This window comes from Molothrus aeneus, chromosome 5 (genome assembly GCF_037042795.1).
Source record: "Molothrus aeneus isolate 106 chromosome 5, BPBGC_Maene_1.0, whole genome shotgun sequence".
In the NCBI taxonomy this organism is placed as follows: Eukaryota; Metazoa; Chordata; class Aves; order Passeriformes; family Icteridae; genus Molothrus; species Molothrus aeneus.
In genome coordinates, this window is record NC_089650.1 from 19,578,147 (window position 1) to 19,597,082 (window position 18,936).

Genomic DNA, 18,936 nt, shown 5'->3' on the forward strand with positions numbered 1-18,936 from the left:
TTCATGGGATCCAAACTCACTTAAATGTGCATGAAGTGAACCTGTATACACCCTGTCTGCCACTCTCTTGACTTGTTGTAATTACTGTTGGACCCTCGAAGTTGTCAGATGTTTTAGGGCAAGGACTGTACTTCTGCATTTGACACAGACAGCCCTGGGGCAAAATGACAGACCAGATGACCCTTCTTGCAACATTATATTCTATGGTCACCTGTGTCTGGACACTCCCTGGAATGACAACACCCAAATCCTGGTTTTTGCCCCAAATAACTGGGATAGAAACAGCAGTCTCAAGGAACTTTAAAATAAGAACAGGAACTTAATAATGTACAACACTGAGAAGCTGATCTCCCCGAGCAGCCAGTTATTAGACCTGAGGTCAATTTTTCCACATGAATGATCTTCCAAAGTCAGACAAATTCTTCTATAAGCATCTAAACTATGCCCTGGCAAAGAGATACTCCACGGTCCCTAAAACACTTACAGTTTCAAAACATTTACTTATGGCTTGTAGATGTGTCTAGCTGGCAAGACTGCTATGGCACATAAAAGCCAGTGGTATACATGCTTCTATGTATGTAATTGGGATATTGTTATTCTATCTGTAATCCTTATTATTGAAGGAAATTCACACAGTAATAATTTTGCCAAAGCTTTAATTAGGACACAAAACACCAACCAGGGAAAAATTATTTAAATAATTGTGGTAACCCCTTTTGCCTTCAATTTTCCTGCAACTTAGCTGACAGCACCCAGAGGAAGAAAAGCTAAGCTTTTCCTATTGTCCTCCAGTGACCCCTGCCCTCTGATGTGGTCATTACAATACCAGCTGCCCATTCCCCAAACACTAGGGAAAAGATGACATCAGAGGAAGAAAACAAAACAAAACAAGAGGGAGAAATATCTGCCCATTCATCCCCAAAAGAAGTGCTAACTAGCAAAGCTCATCACACCAGCAAAGAACTATTCTCCCTTTCCCATCCACATCCATTAGATGGTATTCACGATACCAACATTAAAAAAACCCCAAACAAACCCTACTTGTATCAGTGTTTCTGACACCCTGGTTGGTATAGAAGCAGTGACATGAAAGAGTAAAACTAGAACAGGCTCCTCCTAACACACACTACAAAATACAGTCCATAAATGGCTTAAGACAGCTTTCAAAATGTACTAGTAGGGTCTTCTTCCTCCATTCCCTAATAGCCCACTTTGCAATGTAAAACCTTTCTAAAATATAAAGAAGGTGGGTGGCAAGAGACAAAAAGGCTGTTTTGAAGCAATCCCCAGAAAAAGTGAGGGAGACAACCTGCTTTCCAAAGGTGTCTTCACCCCCACTTGTAGTTTTCTCACACAGGTCAACCTGCCGAAGTGAACCCTGGAGCACTGGCAGCCTCCTGAGCAGATGTTCAAATGCTTGCAAACTCCCAGGGCAAGAGAGGCAGAGGGACAGTGGCTGTTGCTAGGAGAGCAGCAGGCTTCCTGCTAGACTCATACACACGCACAGGGCGGGGAAAGAAAAAACCCAGACCCCAAATAAAGATGCTTTCTTGCATCATGTGTGTGCATTTGCCATCTGCTGCTGCATCCACAGCATTGTTGTGGACGTGAAGGAAGGCCAGCTGGTCTCTTCAGCTGATTAACTTGATCACGTGGCCAAGGGCAACTCTCTGCATCGCAGATCTCACCAAAACAACTGCACCAACGATTTAGAATTTAATGAGGGTATGGTGAGAAATTGTCCTCAAAAAGTCACTGCTAGAGTGCAGTATCTTCTGCTGAGTGGGTAGAGGCTTCTTACAGGATGAGACCAGGAGGGAAGTTACAATGGCATTTACAGGAAAGTAACCATTTCCCTCACATACAGTGCTAGTGGTATTACATCACTGCAGCAGATAACCAAAACTAAGCAGGCGCTCCTCCTGAACATGGCACCCTCTCTTCTACAGGACTCCAAAGCACTTTACCAGCCCCAGCACATGGCCACTGTGCTACCCTGTGCAAGCACACGAGTGGCCCCAGGATGGGACCAGAAGAATACTCTGCTAACAAGCTGCACCAGGAACACAGGACAAAGCAGTGTCTGGCTGCTAAGTGCTGTTAAAAGAGGCAGGAGCTAAACAATACATCACTTTCTAACACCCAGATACCATCAGATTTTTTGGCTTCACCAAAAGTTTTTACCTTCCTGAAGCAAAGGACCCCAGAAAACCATAAACTTAGTCTCTACAGAATCCTGGAGGGAAGGCTCATGCTCAGAGGCCAGTGAGGGAGAGGATCAAGTTGGACAGGGCTTTGAGCAACCTGACCAAGTGAAAGGTGTCCCAGACCGTGGCAAGGGTGCTGCACTAGATGATCTTCAAAGGTCCGCCCTGAGACAAACCATCCTACCATTCTATGATTTTCAGTCACTAAGCAAGCCATGGTCATCCAGTTAGGCACGCTATTCAGTAGGTGACAGCAACACTCTTTCCTGAAATGCTGTTTTCAACCAGAAATAAAGTTCTCTCAGGGCAGAGACTTTCCACCCCCCCATTTTCTGTCTGACCCCTCCTTACCTTCATAGCAGTCCCGCACTGTGCCGAAGTAAACATAGTACTGGTCATTGGTGAAGAAGAGGAGGCTGAGCCATGAGTCAAAGGCATAAATGGGCACAATGAAGAGGATCCGAACGATGTAGCGCTGTTCGTTTGGGCAGCTGTAGCAGCGTAGATGCATGTAGATCTGAGAGACGCACGGGAGAGCGGGATCAGCGATACATGGAGCACAGAGGAGAAAGCAGAACTGGAGAGTCAATTGGGCCAGGAAAAACAAACACACTAAATCACCTCTCGATTGCCTCCAGCAGCCTCAAGGTGATGAACATAAAAGAAAAGATAAATCACTGTTATCGTATGGCATTGATATAGCAACCCTTAGTTTGCAGACAGGGGGAAGGAAAGGGAAGAGAAAATGGAGGCATTTCTAATCTAGTTTCTTATAAGGAATTGGTTTATTTTCACATAACCTTGCCCACATTCTTTTTGGTTTTTTGTGAAACTTTTTTTCCAGTCATTAGTTCTACATTCCTGCTATCCTCTTTTAAGTACCTAAGACTCATTACATTGCAGGCTGCTTTTCTCTGAAAAACACACTTGTTGCGAACACTCTCTCTTTTGGCTGTTTTGGATGCTTTTGAGACTTTCACCTGAAACAACCTAAGAGAGCCCTTTACAGTACATCCCATAGCTGATAAGCCACAGCCCATCTGCTCAAAAGGTGTTACTCTGCACATGGGTGACAGCACAGCCACAAAGAGTCAGCTATCAAGGGAGCACTGAGCTCACGTAGTGTGTTCAAAGGAACCACACAGTTTGTTCTGTCTGACTGCACACATGCCAATCCCTCTAACTCACTGGCTGGGGAGAGCACAGCATCCCCACCCTTCCCGCTCCCACCACTCACAGTTCCTTAGACATCATTAAATCCCACACCTAAGATGCTTTTTTACAGAATACCCACCTCCCCGAAAAGGTACTGACCACAAGCACACCCTGAAGATGAGCACAACCCCTGCAATGCCCTAATAACACAGGCAGAGCTTCAGCACGATTTGTGGGTACACTCTCTTGACCACGGAGTCAGGAGAGGCAAGGCCTCTGTACAGCAATTCTCACTAAGCTGCTGTCCCAGCTGCTGGAATTAGTAACAGCCAGCTGACTACATATGTGCCTCACCACTGACTGATTCTGCTGCCAGAAGAGGTACAAGCATTTGTTTGAAGCTTCACCCTGCATTTTGGGGTGCTATGAGGATTCTCCAGAGACTAAAAAAACATACACTCTCATTTTTCCACTGTAAGGGAGAGGGGCTTGTGCCTCCCCAGCTGTCTGTAGCTTGTTCCTCCCTGGTCAAAACTGACTGAAGGGCTCAAAAATATTTCTGTTTCCTTTCCCTATGAAATGCTCAAAAACACTTCCGATTCCTCTTCTTGACCCATGAGGAGCTCACAAAAAGCTCATTTCCTGAGTAGAATAGGTTGAAAGTAAGCTAACAAACCTCAGAGATATTTTTGCCTTGCGACAATCCCAGTGACACATCTCATCCAGCACAGAGACAGCTGACACCAGAGTTCAGATGACTCCAAGCTTTGCCCTTGGGATATCAGAAGAGCCCAGTGATCCGTGTGCCTGGGAGAGCACAGGACTGCTGCCGTGTAAGAGGACAACAGCGTGTTTCAATCAGCAGTGTCTCTCTGGCACCGACCTCCATGGGTTTCTTCAGAGAAGGCCATTAATGCCTAACTGTGCAATGCTATACTGCACAGGAAAACTTCTTCCTACCCTCAGCAGGTGATCAATTTGACAGGAGGATCCATGGCACTTGTAATTGTTACCCAAGCTGATGGAACTGCAGGTGTTACTCTTATTCATCTGTGACTAATCCATTTTTTACCTTCACTAGCCCCTGTACTCCATCAATAGGCTGTACTTTTCAACATTCTAGTCATCACTCTGGAATCTACAATCCAACAGGTACAAAACATGGGTTGATAAATAACAGGGCTTGTGTTTCCCCACTGTATTTTTCAGTTCACATGACAACTGCATGAAAGAGAGGCAGAGAACAGGATGCAGGGTTTGACTTACTCAGGCTCCCAGGACACCTGCCCCAGAGAGAGGGGAGGAGGAAAAAATTAAAATGAAACATTTCCTGCTACTCCTTTCTGCAGCAGAGTTCAGCCTGTGGAATCCACTGGCACAAGAGATCAAAGGAGGAATGTCAAACAACAGGTGACTAGGATCTTTTAGCTAACAGCTGACACAATAAAAAATGGCAATATTCAGCTAAAGACCTGTGAAAGGATGACCTAAGATAACACACCGTTCTACAAACCTTCAAGAGATGGTCAAATGTTTTACACCTGCTAGTTTTAAAGAGTGTGCTTCCTCTCCATTCACACTATGGAAATGGTCTGTTCTTCATGTGGGGAAAAGGAAAGGATGAGAAGTACAAGTGACAGGGTTTTACCTGATGGCAGGTGATGAGCAAAGCTGTCCATACAAAGAAACCTGAGATAGCCTGAGCAGCAGTGGTCATGAGGAATATTGGCTGCTCCACAGCTGTGGGGCTGCCATCCTCTGGCATCCAGGAGAAGTTAGGAGCCACAGCTGGAGTGGTGGCAGTTGACCCCAGTCTGGGGGCTGCAGTGACATCAGTCATCATAATCATGGTGCCTTTTGGTGTGAGGTTCCAGTTGGGATTGCTAAAGAGCTGCCCACGGGCCAAGACCTGTCAGGGAAGAGAATCACAAAGCAATTGAGCTCAGCTGAAAGGAGTCAGGAATGTAACAGAACTTTGCACCTCTCACATGCCTTCCACCAGGCTGCTCACATGCTTTGTGAACAGGACCTGGGTGTGTCTGCCACAGCCACTCCTTGTGATATAACAGATCATGGGGCACTCAGAAACCTCTGACAGCCCCCCAGAGATCATGAAATCTGGCCACTGCCCTCATCACCCCCATTCTGCAATAAAAACATATAAGATGAATACAGCATTCACCAGAGATCACAGAATCATGGAATGGTTTGGGTTGGAAAAGACCTTTAAGACCATCTAGTTCCAAGCCCTGTGCTATGGGCCAGGGACTCCTTCCACTAGACCAGGTTGGTCAGAGCTCCAACAAACCTGTTCCTGAATACTTCAAAGGATGGAACATCCCTAAGTCCTCTGGGGAACCTGTGCCACTGTCTCACCTCTCTCACAGCAAAGAATTTCTTCCTAACATCTAATTTAACCTACTCACAGTTTAAAGCCATTTCCCTTAGTCCTATCACTACACACCCTTGTAAAAAGATCAGAAGGAAGTATCTAAACCATCCCTACTGGAAGATGACAGGCACACTTAAGTTAACATCTCTGTTTTCCATAAGAGTACAGGCTATTCTGCTGTGTCCTACTGTCATGGTTAGCCTGCCAAGCAGCAACAAGCAACAAGAACACGTGCCACAGTGTCCCTGTGCAGGAAGGGGGCAGAGGAAAGAATATCCTAATTCCTCCAGCAAGCAATACCCACCTCTCCTACAGCCATGCTGAAAACCACACTCAGCCCAAAGCACTCTCATTGAAGGATATGAACTGAAAGCTCTTCTCATTTTGACAGTGTGAACAGCATGAAAGTCACACTTTTACCAAGATTTGTATGGCATAGTACATTTAGCCAGCCTGTTATTAATGTTACTAATTTTGCATTGTTTTCTACGTGATGTGAATTTAACCTGATTGGCTTTTAAAAGCCAGCTGACACATAAAAACACATACAGAACACAAGAATATGCAAGATTTCAAAACAGCATGACCCTTGGCCATTTCCTGGCTAAAAAGCCATCTTCTTTCAATGGAACAAATTCTTGAAGGCCTAAGATCTAAAATAGCTATTATTTTCAATTTGGTCATAAGCAGGCTCTAGTGTGACCTCTGGATTGTAGGAAGATAATCCACTTAAACCAAGATCACAAGCAGGCAGCCATTGGTTCTATCCATTAGAAGAGCTGCTTCTGATCTCCCTATCAAAGGGAACAGCATAATATTGCCTCCTTCTGATAACCTCCTAATATTTTTCAGAAGAGCACTTCTATAAAAGCTCAAGTCATTGCTCCTACACAGGCCTTTATGATCAGTGGATGGAAAGGGCTTTGGAAAGGCCAATGATCCATTGCCAGAGTTTACAGCTGCACCAGGGAAGGACACATCTGTCATCTACTGACAGGTTGTTACAGAACACAAAAGAGAATATATGTTCACAGAGGAACTGCCCCAGCCCTGCTCTACTGAAGCCACAGCACAAACTAGGGAACAGGTACCCACTAAAAGCAGAGTGCCAGTAGCAAGTCCTTTCCACATGCACACTAAGGCACAAAAATGGCCCCTTTAGCACAGGCTTTTCCAAAACACACACTCGTATCACCAGTGTGCAGCAGACTGATGTTACCTTATGTCACACTCCACCTCCTTTCTGCTTTCTTCCATGGGGGAAAAAGAAATGTCCTGGGAAACACTCAGATTTGTTTAAGCATGTCTTACTATAGGTGGAGCTGCACAAGTGTTGTGCTTTAATTTACAAAATAATTGTCAAACCTGGCTTTTCTTTGCTCTTTCTAATAGATCCCTGCTCCAAGTTACAGCTTTCCATAACTGCACTTACAGTAGGACAACTCCTCTCCAGTCCTGATCAGTACAGAAAATGTAACTTAAGTTTTGAGTTTTCTAAGCATACAAACACACACATTTCATCATCTGTACTATATCTAAATATTTGGAGAGATGGAGGCTGGAGGGTGGAGATGTCACAAGTTAGCTAGGCTTTTATTGCTTTTAAAAGAAAGGAATTTCTACCCAAGTAACTTCTGAAGCAACTGAATATGCACAGTGCTGAGAGTGCTTCCACAAAGCTCAAGAAGGGCACATCTAAAATGAAATCAGAGCAGATGCACCTGTGGTTAACGCAACCCTAAATAAAGTCCAGCCAGCTGCAGTCCTGCACATCCCAGTGCACTTTGGGAGCTATGAAAGACAGGAAGCTGCTAAGCCCTTCCAAAAGTTCATGGGGGAGAGGATCTGTACAGCAGACCACAGGTGCCAGGAGAAACAGGGCCTGGACCTCCACACTCCAGCTAATCAAACCACATCAGCAGCAGAGACCCAAATGCAGCAGCAGTAACATCAAGAGAACTGAGGATCTGAAAGGGAATTCTTCTGTGTCTCTGCACTCATTTAAAAATAAGTAAAAACAGCAAAAGGTAATCAACAAGCATTTTGTCATGACAAGGGTTATGTATTCATAAGCAAGGTCAGTCATAAATTGAAGTTGTGTTTGTAATCTTAACACTGCCCCCTTGTGATTATACATCAACAGCCATTAATTACAGGACTGTGCATCATTCTTCACCTAATCTCCTTCAATTCACACAGTCATTGAAATTAATAACTTTTTCCACCACTGTGTTCTGAAAGAAAGTATACAAACACTCTTACAAACAGGGCTTACATCTCCTACCCAAATCACCTCACCCATGAGCACTCAGGGCTGCCCCTGAGGACAGCATTTTATTTCCTTGACACCTTTTATTGGTTCTATGCATCAGTTTGCAGCTCATTCTCCTTGCTAGTGAAACATGAAGGAACGCTGTACTCCAAAATCCACAAAATTAACATAAGCCTTCCAAATTATCCCTTCTAATCTCCTCAAGTCCCACACACCACAGCTACAGTGGCAGGTATAAGTAGTGCACAAAGCTGTTGTTATGAAATTCTACTGTATGCAAGAAGCTGAAGCTGTAAGAGCAATTCCAGTCTATACTTAAGAAACAGGTAATAGCACAGATGACTGGAGCTTTAATCAGGAAAGTGGATTTCAGCTCATTCACTGCCACCAGCTCAGTCTGCTAGCTCCTCTTCTGCCTTGTTAAAAAGAGCATTGTGAGGGTGGGCTGTGGCAACTCGTCTCAACAGGCCTTGCTTCTGAGATGTCTCTTCCCACTGTGCAACAGGACAAAAGCCCAGAAAAGGTACTACCTGGGAACATGTCACAACAAAAATACTGCCTTGATAAGGTACAGATCCAGTACCTTGGTATCAGCAGCTTCCCTCTTACACTGTGAATGTGTTTTGACATTTATTTCTTAGACACCTACCTCCATCACAGCCCAAGCCAGCACCACAACACACTTTCCTGCTTACTCTCATGCCTGGGTAAAAAGGTACTTTCCAACAGCCATAAAGCTATTCCCTATTCACCTCCATCACCTCCTGGCTGTGATCTCTTTCCTGGTGCTCCTCCCAGCTGGCTGTATTTCTCTGTTGTTTCTTGTGCATTTTAAGCTCCCTGGCACAACCATCTTTTTGTTCTCTGTCCAGACAGTTCCCAGCACTGCAAGGTACCAAACCACGAGGAAAGTGCTTGACATTACCATATGTCAAATTAGGGGCATTTGGAAACCCAAATTACCAATGCAATACAAACCAATCTAATGCAAAATAAATTTTGAAGCATTTCTTACTCTTCTGCCATATCCTGTTTTCTCTTCCCACCTGTTTCATCATTGCTTTCAGTTCAAGGAAGAGTAAAGTTCCTTGCACACTTATTCTCCCTCTCTGGAGAGCTCTCCTAACATATCAAAGGAAAATATTTCAACACTTCTAGATTTCACTCTTGGAGCTTTCCCCATCTCCAAGTGACTACCTTGTTCCCCGTGGAGGTAACCTGCAACATTACAGGACCACAACAGACACCTGAAAAGCACCAAACTTTGGAAACTGGAAACAAGCACACATAAAAGTACACCTACATAAACACACGGACTTTTGGACACAGGTTAGGTGTATTCCAGGATGGCCACAAGAAACTTGGATCAGAGCTAGTATGATTCTTCTACATGGGTTACAAGAGTTTCTGGCAGTGCTGAGGTCTATATACAACCACCTCCCAACATGGAAGGCAGGGATCACACTCCCGTCCCCTACAAGCTGTCACCTGCTCCTGCCCAGATGTCATCACAAGTTATGTATATTAGAGCAAGACAATGCCTTGTGCTGCCAGGGCATTAGCTTAAACATCACACTAGCACCTCTTACACTTATCTAACGCATCTTCTGAAAACACTTTAGGAGTATCGGGGGGACTCTCAATGCAAGGAAGGGAAAAGAAAACAAAACAAAGCCTGTGCTATTTCTATCAAGATAACTATCCTGATAAAAACCCAGAGATCCAGAACACTGTTACAAAGATCCTTGATAGAAAAGAAGCTCCAAATGGCATGGGGACCAGTTCTCTTAATGACACCACACAGATGTAAAGTAGCAGGGATGTGTCCACGTGGCCTTCATCCACAGAAAAAACAGCACACTAATTCTCCATCAGGAGCACATTGCCAGTCCTGTATCTTTTGGAAACAGAGACCTCCTGTCTCCAACATTAACATGGCAGCTTCTTCTGCTGAAAATAAACTCAAAACAGAAAACAGACAGGATGTGGCAAAAGTGAAAACAAAAAACTTCATTTTTGGCTTGCATAAAGGCATGGAAAATGTTACCACTGAGGAGGAGCTATTTCTACATAAACAAACATAAATAAGAAAACCTCACTTCTGATGCAACAAAAGTGGTGTAAGAGGAGGGAAGAAAGGTTCAGGCATGGTCCTTTAGTTCCATGGGGTACATCTGAATATTTCAACACAATCTAGTAAAGGAGGAGGTGTTTGCCTGCTCTGATCAAGACCTACCCCAGTGCCAAAAGGAAAAGAACCCCAAACAGCAGGACTCGGAAGCTGTTCTCTCCCATCTGCAAAAACAATCTGTGGTTTTAAAATAGATCATCTCATCCGAGGCTGAAAGTATTTAATTTCTAAACTGCTGAGTGAGCAAAGAATGATACACAAAGCTATCCCATGAAAGAGTCTTAACAGCTAAGCCTCCTTCTGCTGTACAAGACATGAAACAAAAAACACACACACAACCTGGCTTCAAGGTTCTCCTGGAGAGCTACAGGACAAGACAATGTTCTTCCTTAAAACCTACTCCACAGTCACATTGATTTAAATATCCACCATACTGAACTTGGTTAAAATACCACAAAAACATTTCCCATTCCCCTCAAATTCTTATTTCTTCAAGAGTTTCTCCATTAAATTATCTTTATTCTGGATCCAAAAAGGCCAATACAGAAGTGCCATGCAGTAGATAAATCAGAGCCTGAACTTTCTGCATTTATTAGGACACAGAGCAAAACAAACAAGAGCTCTATGTAGCTTAATGTTTTTGACAATGTGCCCTAGACTTACAAGGAATACTAAAACACAGGACAAAATGGTTCAATGTTTATTTTAGATCATTTTAATTATAACAATGCCTAGAATTGCCAACTGGGACCAGCTCTTTCTATTGTGCTAGATATATATGATAAATAATTAATCCAAGGTGTTTTCAACACCCAAAGGGATGGCATCACCAGCTGAAATGGCAAAAGAGAGGAAAAGGAGCAGGTAGATAGGACAAAATAGCACTACACTACACAGTAAGAGAGTCATTGGCACAGCTGAAATCAGTGATAGCAATCCAAGAAAAATCAAATGCTTTCACATTTATTACTTCTTAAATTGCTTTTGCTCTCTGGGGTAGCATCTAGTTTACTTAGCTATGAGACATGAAAAGGTCCCAACAGAGCATTTTTAAGCTCTCCAGTAGCACTTCCAAAACAATCAGAGTTAAGAATGTGACCTGGCATGCAATTTTAACTAGTACAACTCATCTACATTTTACTGCTCATGCTGGGCAAAGCTTTCTTAGCTTCAAGTCGGTCCAAGTCAGGCCACAATACACACCTGACACACAGGCACACATGGGTAACTGTGAACACACACGAGCAATGCTGTGCTCAGTCACAGGACAGGCACTCACCAGGCTCACAAACACACACAGCGCTTGCATCTGCAGCTGCTGCACCCCATGGCAGCTTAACGTGCTTGCCTGTCTGCACAACAAGTGCAGATCCAAATGCAGTTCTCCTCAGTGTTATTTCTTCAGAGGAGTGAGCAGTCTGAAGAGATGCCCCAGTCACAATTTCACAGCTGTCGGTACAGTCAGGGAAACAAGGGAAAGCGTCACTGGGACAGAGGACCAGTAGGGTCAGCAAGAGTGGAGCAGGGAGCCATCAGCTCAGAAGCAGAAGGTAGAGCAGTCAGGCACCTAAGGCAGACCAAACCACATGGCAAGGTACACACCCACTAAGCCATACTCAAGAGATGATCCCATGCCTACATACACATAAGACTGCACTGTACACACAAACAATTTAACCTTCAACAAGGTCACATTCCTGTGTTTCTCATTTTAGGGAAACTAAAATCTGAGAATACCACAAAAATCTTCTGCACATGCAGCTCACACAGCCCCCACCCATTTTGCTAGCCTATAGTCATCCTAAGAGAAGCTTCCCCTCCCCATGCGCCCATTAAAAACCTCACAATCAACAACAAAACCCTTTTACCCTGAGCCATGCACTCTTCTTTCCAGAGTTTTTTTCTGCTCTATTAATTTCTGTTGTCTCACTGTATTTGCACAGCCCTCCTCCCCCCATCCTCCTCCTCTTATTTTTTTTTTTTGTGGACCGACCCACATTGTGATAGGTCAATATCTAACATCTAGTCCCTTTTTTGGAAGGAGACAGGAAAAAGAGAGAAAGGGGGAGGGAGAGGAGGAGAAGGGATGTTCCCCAACCTTTTCTGCTTTGAGAACAGGATCAAATACACTTGGGCCACGCACTGCATCCCTTTCCCATACTCCCAACAGCCCAACTCCACACAAACCAGGCAAGCCCTCTGCTCCCAGGGGAGAAACACAGAAAGAGTGTGAAGATATTCTGCAACTGGCAGAGGGGCAAGAGGCAAGAAGAAAAAAGGATGTGTTGTAAACAATTGTGTCCCACATGACAGAGGATGTTTGCATTTCATTTTCCAAACTCTCAAGAACAAAGTAAAATCAGAACTTATTCCACCGACACTTGCATTCCTTGTTTCCCACCTCTGAGTGCCAAGACAGGGTAGACAACAGTTTTAAAATTACCACAGGATATATGGTTCTTTTAAGAAGAACCAGAACTGAAACTCTACAGCAGCCTGGAAAAGTATTGAACTTGTGGCAGTCACACACAAAGGAAGTTTTTCTAATACATTAGAGTATACTTCTCCATCCAGAAGATGACATATAGAATCTATCAGATCAGATCCACACTTCAATTTAGCAAGTAAATGAGCTGAAAGAACCTAAACATCTTATCAGAGGTCTAGGCAACTGTGTGGTGGTGCATATGAGAGCAATGGCACATCTGACTTCCCCAGCAATCATTCTCTGGTGCAGACATGTAGCAGTGATGAATGCTGCAGGAGTAAAATCAGTGAGTCTCAACAAAGCATGCAAGGCCACACTCACTATAAAGCCATTTTGTTAATAAAAATACTACAAAGTTCTGAAAGCTGAATTAGGACCTTTGTATTCCTGGACTCATGGGAGTCTCTTTATACCAAAAGCCATCAGCAGCAATGCATCTTCTCTACAGAGAAAAAAATCATGCCAAGCATCAACCTGAGAAGGTGCATGCTTAAAAAAAGGACAAAGCTTCAACTCAATGTTTCCAGACGCTCTGACATTAAATTATGCAGTTGCATGAAGTTACTTGAAAGGGAATTTGTATGAATGACTTTTGGCTTCAGACTCCTGTAAAAGCAGTGCCATCACAAAGTCATTGGGAGGGGGGAAAGGAAGTCTGTAAGTCAGAAGAGTTTGGAGGAGAGAAGTCACTCCCAGCTGACAGGACAAATAGCTGCAAATAGCTTCACCCACCACTAACCATTCTTTCATAGCAAAAAGAGCAAGGAAGAGACAAGATATCGTGAGCCAGGAAGAGAAATTCACTCACTTCTAACCTGCCTCTTGAAGTGACTGACTTGTCCACGTTCATTTCAAGTAACCTGGACAGAGACACAGGTACATTACTGCTGCTGAGGCTGTATCTGTGTTGGAGACAACCAGGCAGCTGCAGGCTCCCAAGCAATCAGCTCAGCAGCCTCCAACAGCATCCATGTCATGTTCTGCAGCCTGAGGAGGGAACACTGGGTCCGCAAGGTCAGCTTTTAAGGTATTATTTCATCTCATCTCCTTCTTGAAGCCTTACTGTTGCACTGTGTAACATGTTGCAGTCATTTTCTTTGCTGAATCAGAGGGATTTTTTTTTTTTTACTAGCAAGTTGTTCGGGGGCCACATGTACAAAATACCCAGGCAGAGATGGACGCTTTGGGGCTAGACACAAAAAATGTGAGACCATGACACCAACTCTCTATGCTCTTGGTCACTCTTCATTACACAACGTCCTCAAATAGCTGATCCTTTCAGTATCAGCAGACTCCCAGGCACTGTGACTGTAAGATAATAATAGCAACATTCCCATCCTTTCAATACAGAGACAGACTTGAGGGTGGGGAGACAAATATCCAGGTAGTGTATGGGTTAATACTGCAGGTAGAATGTCAATTATTTCCCTTTTCAGGTTCCTGTGAATTATTCCCCTCAGGGGCTATAAAGATCTGGTCAAAACCAGATACAGCACAGTTCCTGAGCAGCTTGCCTATACACTGTATGTTCCCTGGACACAGCTTGCTCTGTTGCCTTCCCAGACATGTTACTTACACCATCAGAAACAAAAACCCCATGGAGGTTGACCTGATTTTTAAAGAGAACCTAGCTATGAGCAAGTACTCCAGCCCCTGCCTCTTCTTAGAAGAGAGACTCTGAGGTGAGACTCCTGGAGGGTGGTTGCAACTCACAGCTTTATCTGGCAGAATTTCACTTCCAAAACTTTCCTGGGGAATTGATGCTCTGAAAACAAGTCCAGTTGCTCTCCCCCAAAAGTAGTCCATGCAAGGAAAAAAAAAAAGTTGTCCATGCACAGAAAAAAACCACCAAACCCCAGAAAAAAAATACCCCAAATCCCTTACTATAAGGGTGTTTTCAGTTCAAGCACTGTAATATTTTACAGTTGTTTTAGCTAAGTGTTTCAATCCATCTTATCACAGTGTCAAACTGCTTTCAGAGTCCTAAGCACACTGGCAGGGTGTGATGTCTTGACAGGAAACCACTCTTCCACCACAAGAAAGCAAACCCCAGTGAGTCTGGGAAGAAGCGAGAACAGCACACAACAGACACAGCGCTCCAAGCAAACAGCTAGGCAAGCCAGCACACAAAACTCCAACCCAGTGCTATTCCCTACAGCACCTCAAATTTCCAGGACCTTGACAAGCACAATCAATCACAAACTCTAAAGCAGAGAAGAGCTTCTGCCCCCAGCCAGGGCCGCTCAATAACACCCAGCTGCTTTGTTACACAGGCATGTACTAGAAAACTTGACTGTACAAAGGCTAAATGCAATTTCTCTCTGAGGCTGTGCTGTCCTCTTCATATTGTAGACAGATCAACCTGTACATTCACTGCTGCTTTCCTCAGTTTTAGGCTGGAAACACTGAGAAAACGAGTCATAGCAATGGCACTTCAGAATCAGCAAGTCTGATGTGAAACTTCGTGTTTCACTTCAACCTTCATTCAATACAACACTGGGCTCTTGAAGCAGCTAGGACCAAACAACAAACATCTCCTGAGGAATTCACTGCTTCCACCAGACATTCCTACAAGAGCTCAAAGATACCCTTAGAGCTGCTGGAAAATGAAACAGGCACTTCTGCTAGAAGGAGCAGGTAACAACTTATCTCCCTCAATGTAAACATAAGCCAATCAAAAATGAAACCAAAACAGGAAGGGAGAAGGAATGAAGTATAAGTTCCCCATGTGGAAATTAAAAGGTTGTCATCTTACACCAAAACATGATTATTAGATGCTTTAGTTAGTGCAGCAGTAGAACTGGGTAGAAACAGGGACTACCTTTTTTGAGGGGGAAGGAGGTGTTTTAAAAGCTATTTTGTGCTAGGAAAAAACCCCACCCACCCTTCTTTCATCCATGAGAAGAAAAGAATCCTAATCCCCAATTGCAAAAGCTCACCTCCCAGCCTGCTACCAGCTAACAGGCAAAGAAACTGACAGAGAACAAGGCAGATTTCTAGCTGGATTCTGTCAAATGGTTAGAGACCAGACAGCTCAGAATGCTCTTGCCAGAACAGCTAGTCACACCGAACTTCACTTTCTGACCAGTTTATCTAAGAACCTTCCCCTTTTGACTGCCACATGTCCTAAGGAGACAGACAAACTGAAGTCCAAAAGGTGCCCAGTGGCTGGGAGTGGCTGGCTCATCCCCTTGCTCCACCCGTTCAGCACTCTGAATTGACTGCAGAGACCTGAGTGAATCACAAAGCAAAACACCTGCCCGCACCACTGAGCTGGTCAGAAACGCTGACTTCACTGGTAAAGCTTCCCAGCCATTCTGCAGCAAGACCAAATCACTCCTGCTCCAGATACAGAGGCACCCACCTGCTGCTTCCATGCCACCTAAGGTTTACAGCACAACTGTAATAATGACAGCATTAAGGACCTAAAAACCTGCTCCCTTAGACCAGAGCAGCTTTGAAACCAATTTTCTTGGGAACAATGGTGAAAAGAAAGCCTGAAGTAGGCCTTTCTGGGATACCTCCACCATAAGAAAAGCTCTCCCAAAACCTCTATTGTTTAGTACTTAGCCAACATCCTAAAAAGCGTGAGAGTTTATTTTTTTTGACAAATAGTATCACACAAATACAAACCTTTAGTATTAGAAACCTGAATAACACGAACATTTCTAGAGAAATCTGTGTTCCCTTTTAGGGAGGCTGCTAAGCTCTTAGACCAAAGGGTAACTTCCAGCAACACAAGTTCAAAGGCACAGTTAACTGCTGTATTAAAAAAGCCAAGTCTTTGTTAATGCAATGTATGCTCTATTACATTTTCATTGATTGTTTTCTTTTTTTTTTTTGCAGGATAGGAAAGCCATTTCTATTCACCCTATTAGCCTTTGCTCTATTATTGATCAATGTCTTCTATTTTTATTTTTAACAGAGGTAAACAGTCTTCTCTCTGGGGAAACCTGTCTTGCTTGATGTCTTCAATAATTACTCCTGTTCAAGCTCCTTACACGTCAAGAACAATTTCAAACTTTCTGTAAGCAGAACCCATCTTCACTATTTCCTCTAGATTTCCCACTCCTCCTCCTCCACCCACTCTTGACAGCTTCAGAGTGTTCCAGGCAGCTTTCAGAGAGCTGTCCCTGAAATCACTCTAGTCCCTTTCCACAATTCATCAGAACTCAGTCACGCACACGTTCTTCCAAAGCCCTCCTTCCACTACAAGCTGCAGCTGCCGAGGCTGACTTAAGCCTTTACAAAGCAATTTCGAGTTACCATGAGCATCCGAACAAGACCCACCACAACTCACCTACAGTGCAAGAGAACGCAGGCACAGTATCAGCCTCCTCACACACCTACCATACCAGCACATGCACGAGGCGTCTGTCAGTCCATCCAGCGCGAACCAAAGGAAACCCAGCAAACACAAACCTGGTGCCCACCACGTTACTACAGACTACTGAGCTGCCAGCCCACCCCGGACAGACACACCCGTGCAGACAGTGACACCCACCCAAGGGCACCAAGGAGCGTGACAGCGCTGGGAACGAGGGGGCTGTGCTGGGGCGTGTGCGTGCACAGGGAGAGCGGAACAGCTGCAGCAAGGACAGGTTGCGGGGAAGGAGGGAGAGTAAGGAATGGGGTGGGCTGCCCGGGGGTGGGGGCTGCCCTGGGAGCTGCGGGTAGACGCGGGGGTGGGCGGTGTGTGCGCTGGTACGGAGGCCATGCGGGAGGAATGTGCGCGGAGGGGAATGGCGGGGGCAGCCCTGAGGAGAAGGGGGCGCACACCGTGGGAGGGGCGGAGGGTTGAGTGGGGACGGGAGGAGTAGCGCGGGTTACGCCGGGGAACGGGAGGAGCAATGCGGGGGAGCGGGAACAGCGACCACACCGGGCCGAGGCGGGGCGCAAGGCGAATCCGTGGGCGCCTCAACGAGCCACCCCCGCGCCAGCGCGGCCCCTCCGGCCCGGCCCTGCCCGGCCCGCGCTCCCGCAGCCGCCCCCGCCACGTCTTACCGTGCAGCGGGCGGGCGGGCGCGGCCCAGCCCGGTGGGGCGAGGAGGGGTCGGGTCGGGCCCTGCCCGCTGCCCCGCGGGCGGCGCCGGCACCGGCGCGGGGGCGCGGAGGCCTCAGGAGCCCATGGCGACGCCGGGCCCGGCCCGGCCCTCCCTCGGCGCCTGCGCACGGCACCGCGCGCGCCGCCCACTGCCCGCGAAGGAGGGGAAACAGGATGACGTCACCGCTCCTCTCTTAAAGGGGCAGCGCCGCCGGGTGCGGGTGACGCGGCGGCTTTGCGCAGCGGCGGGCGGAGCCGTGCGCGACCCGGGGCCGGGCACACGGGCGGCCGGCCGGCCGTCCAGCGGCTCTTGCCGGACGGCTAAAGGCAGTACTGGCCTCAGGAAGAGCCTCCCCAAGCAGATTTCCCCCGAACCCCGAGTGAAACAAACACGCGGAGAAGTGTTGGAAAGCAAAGCCATGCCTCTACTCAAGTCTGAACAAGGCACTCTGAGTCTCAAAAAAAAAAAAAAAAAACAAACCAAAACCACAAAGCCGAAGGAAGAAAGAAAGCAAACGCACCACACCCTAAAACGTTTAATACGCCTGTGCTAGCAAAAGGAGGCGGCATCCTACCCGCGATAGGGTTGATGATTTTGATGATTTTCTCCTTTCCTCCTGCTGCATTACAAGTCCCCTTGCCCATCTCGAAACAGATACGGAGCTCCTACCACACATGGCCCGAAATGGCAGCGCATTCCCGTCCTGTCCCAGGGCAGAGCTCCTGCCCCAAACACCCCCACAGCTCCTGGACCCTGCCAGATCACGGCTCTGCTGCCTCCCCCACGCTGCAGGGAGGGCAGTGCTGTCCTATACACAAGAAACGTCCGCTTTCCCACAGAAAACAGCATGAGAGTTTATTTTACAACTGAAAAAGTCCAGTTGCATTCTGATCCAGCAAAAACATACTTAAAATGGAGGCAGGGCAAATGCAGGATAGAGGTAACAGCAGAAAACCCCATACCCCTGGAACTACTTTCCTCTTCCCATCCCTCCTACACGCATCCCTGGAGCTGGAAGACCCATGCAGCAGAGAAACAAAGGAACAACTCTTCCTGGCCAGCCGGCAAAGAACAGGCTTGAAAAGAATTTGCAAAGTCACCAAGATCCATCATTTATTCCCAGCAGGTGTTTCTGAAAATAAGTTTCAAGGGTTTGACAGAGCCTGGAAGAAACAGGCCTCTCATCAGGATAATGCAGGGATGTGTAACTACAGGAGCAACAATTTAGAAATAAATTAGTATTAAA

The 18,936-nt window shown here is 45.8% G+C and overlaps 1 protein-coding gene across 2 annotated transcripts in view; it reads right to left on the minus strand.

Moving 5' to 3' along the window:
• Positions 1-17,753, minus strand: part of TMEM184B (transmembrane protein 184B) — a 30,263-nt gene extending 12,510 nt beyond the window's left edge. For both annotated transcript variants that reach the window (XM_066549738.1, XM_066549737.1), the window contains exons 1-3: positions 17,650-17,753; positions 5,011-5,271; positions 2,559-2,724 (exon numbers count right to left, since the gene is read on the minus strand). In XM_066549738.1, the coding sequence (XP_066405835.1) occupies positions 2,559-2,724; positions 5,011-5,211 (367 nt within the window). In that variant the 5' untranslated portion in view covers positions 5,212-5,271; positions 17,650-17,753. The remainder of the gene's footprint in view (positions 1-2,558; positions 2,725-5,010; positions 5,272-17,649) is intronic.
• Positions 17,754-18,936: the final 1,183 nt, after the last annotated feature.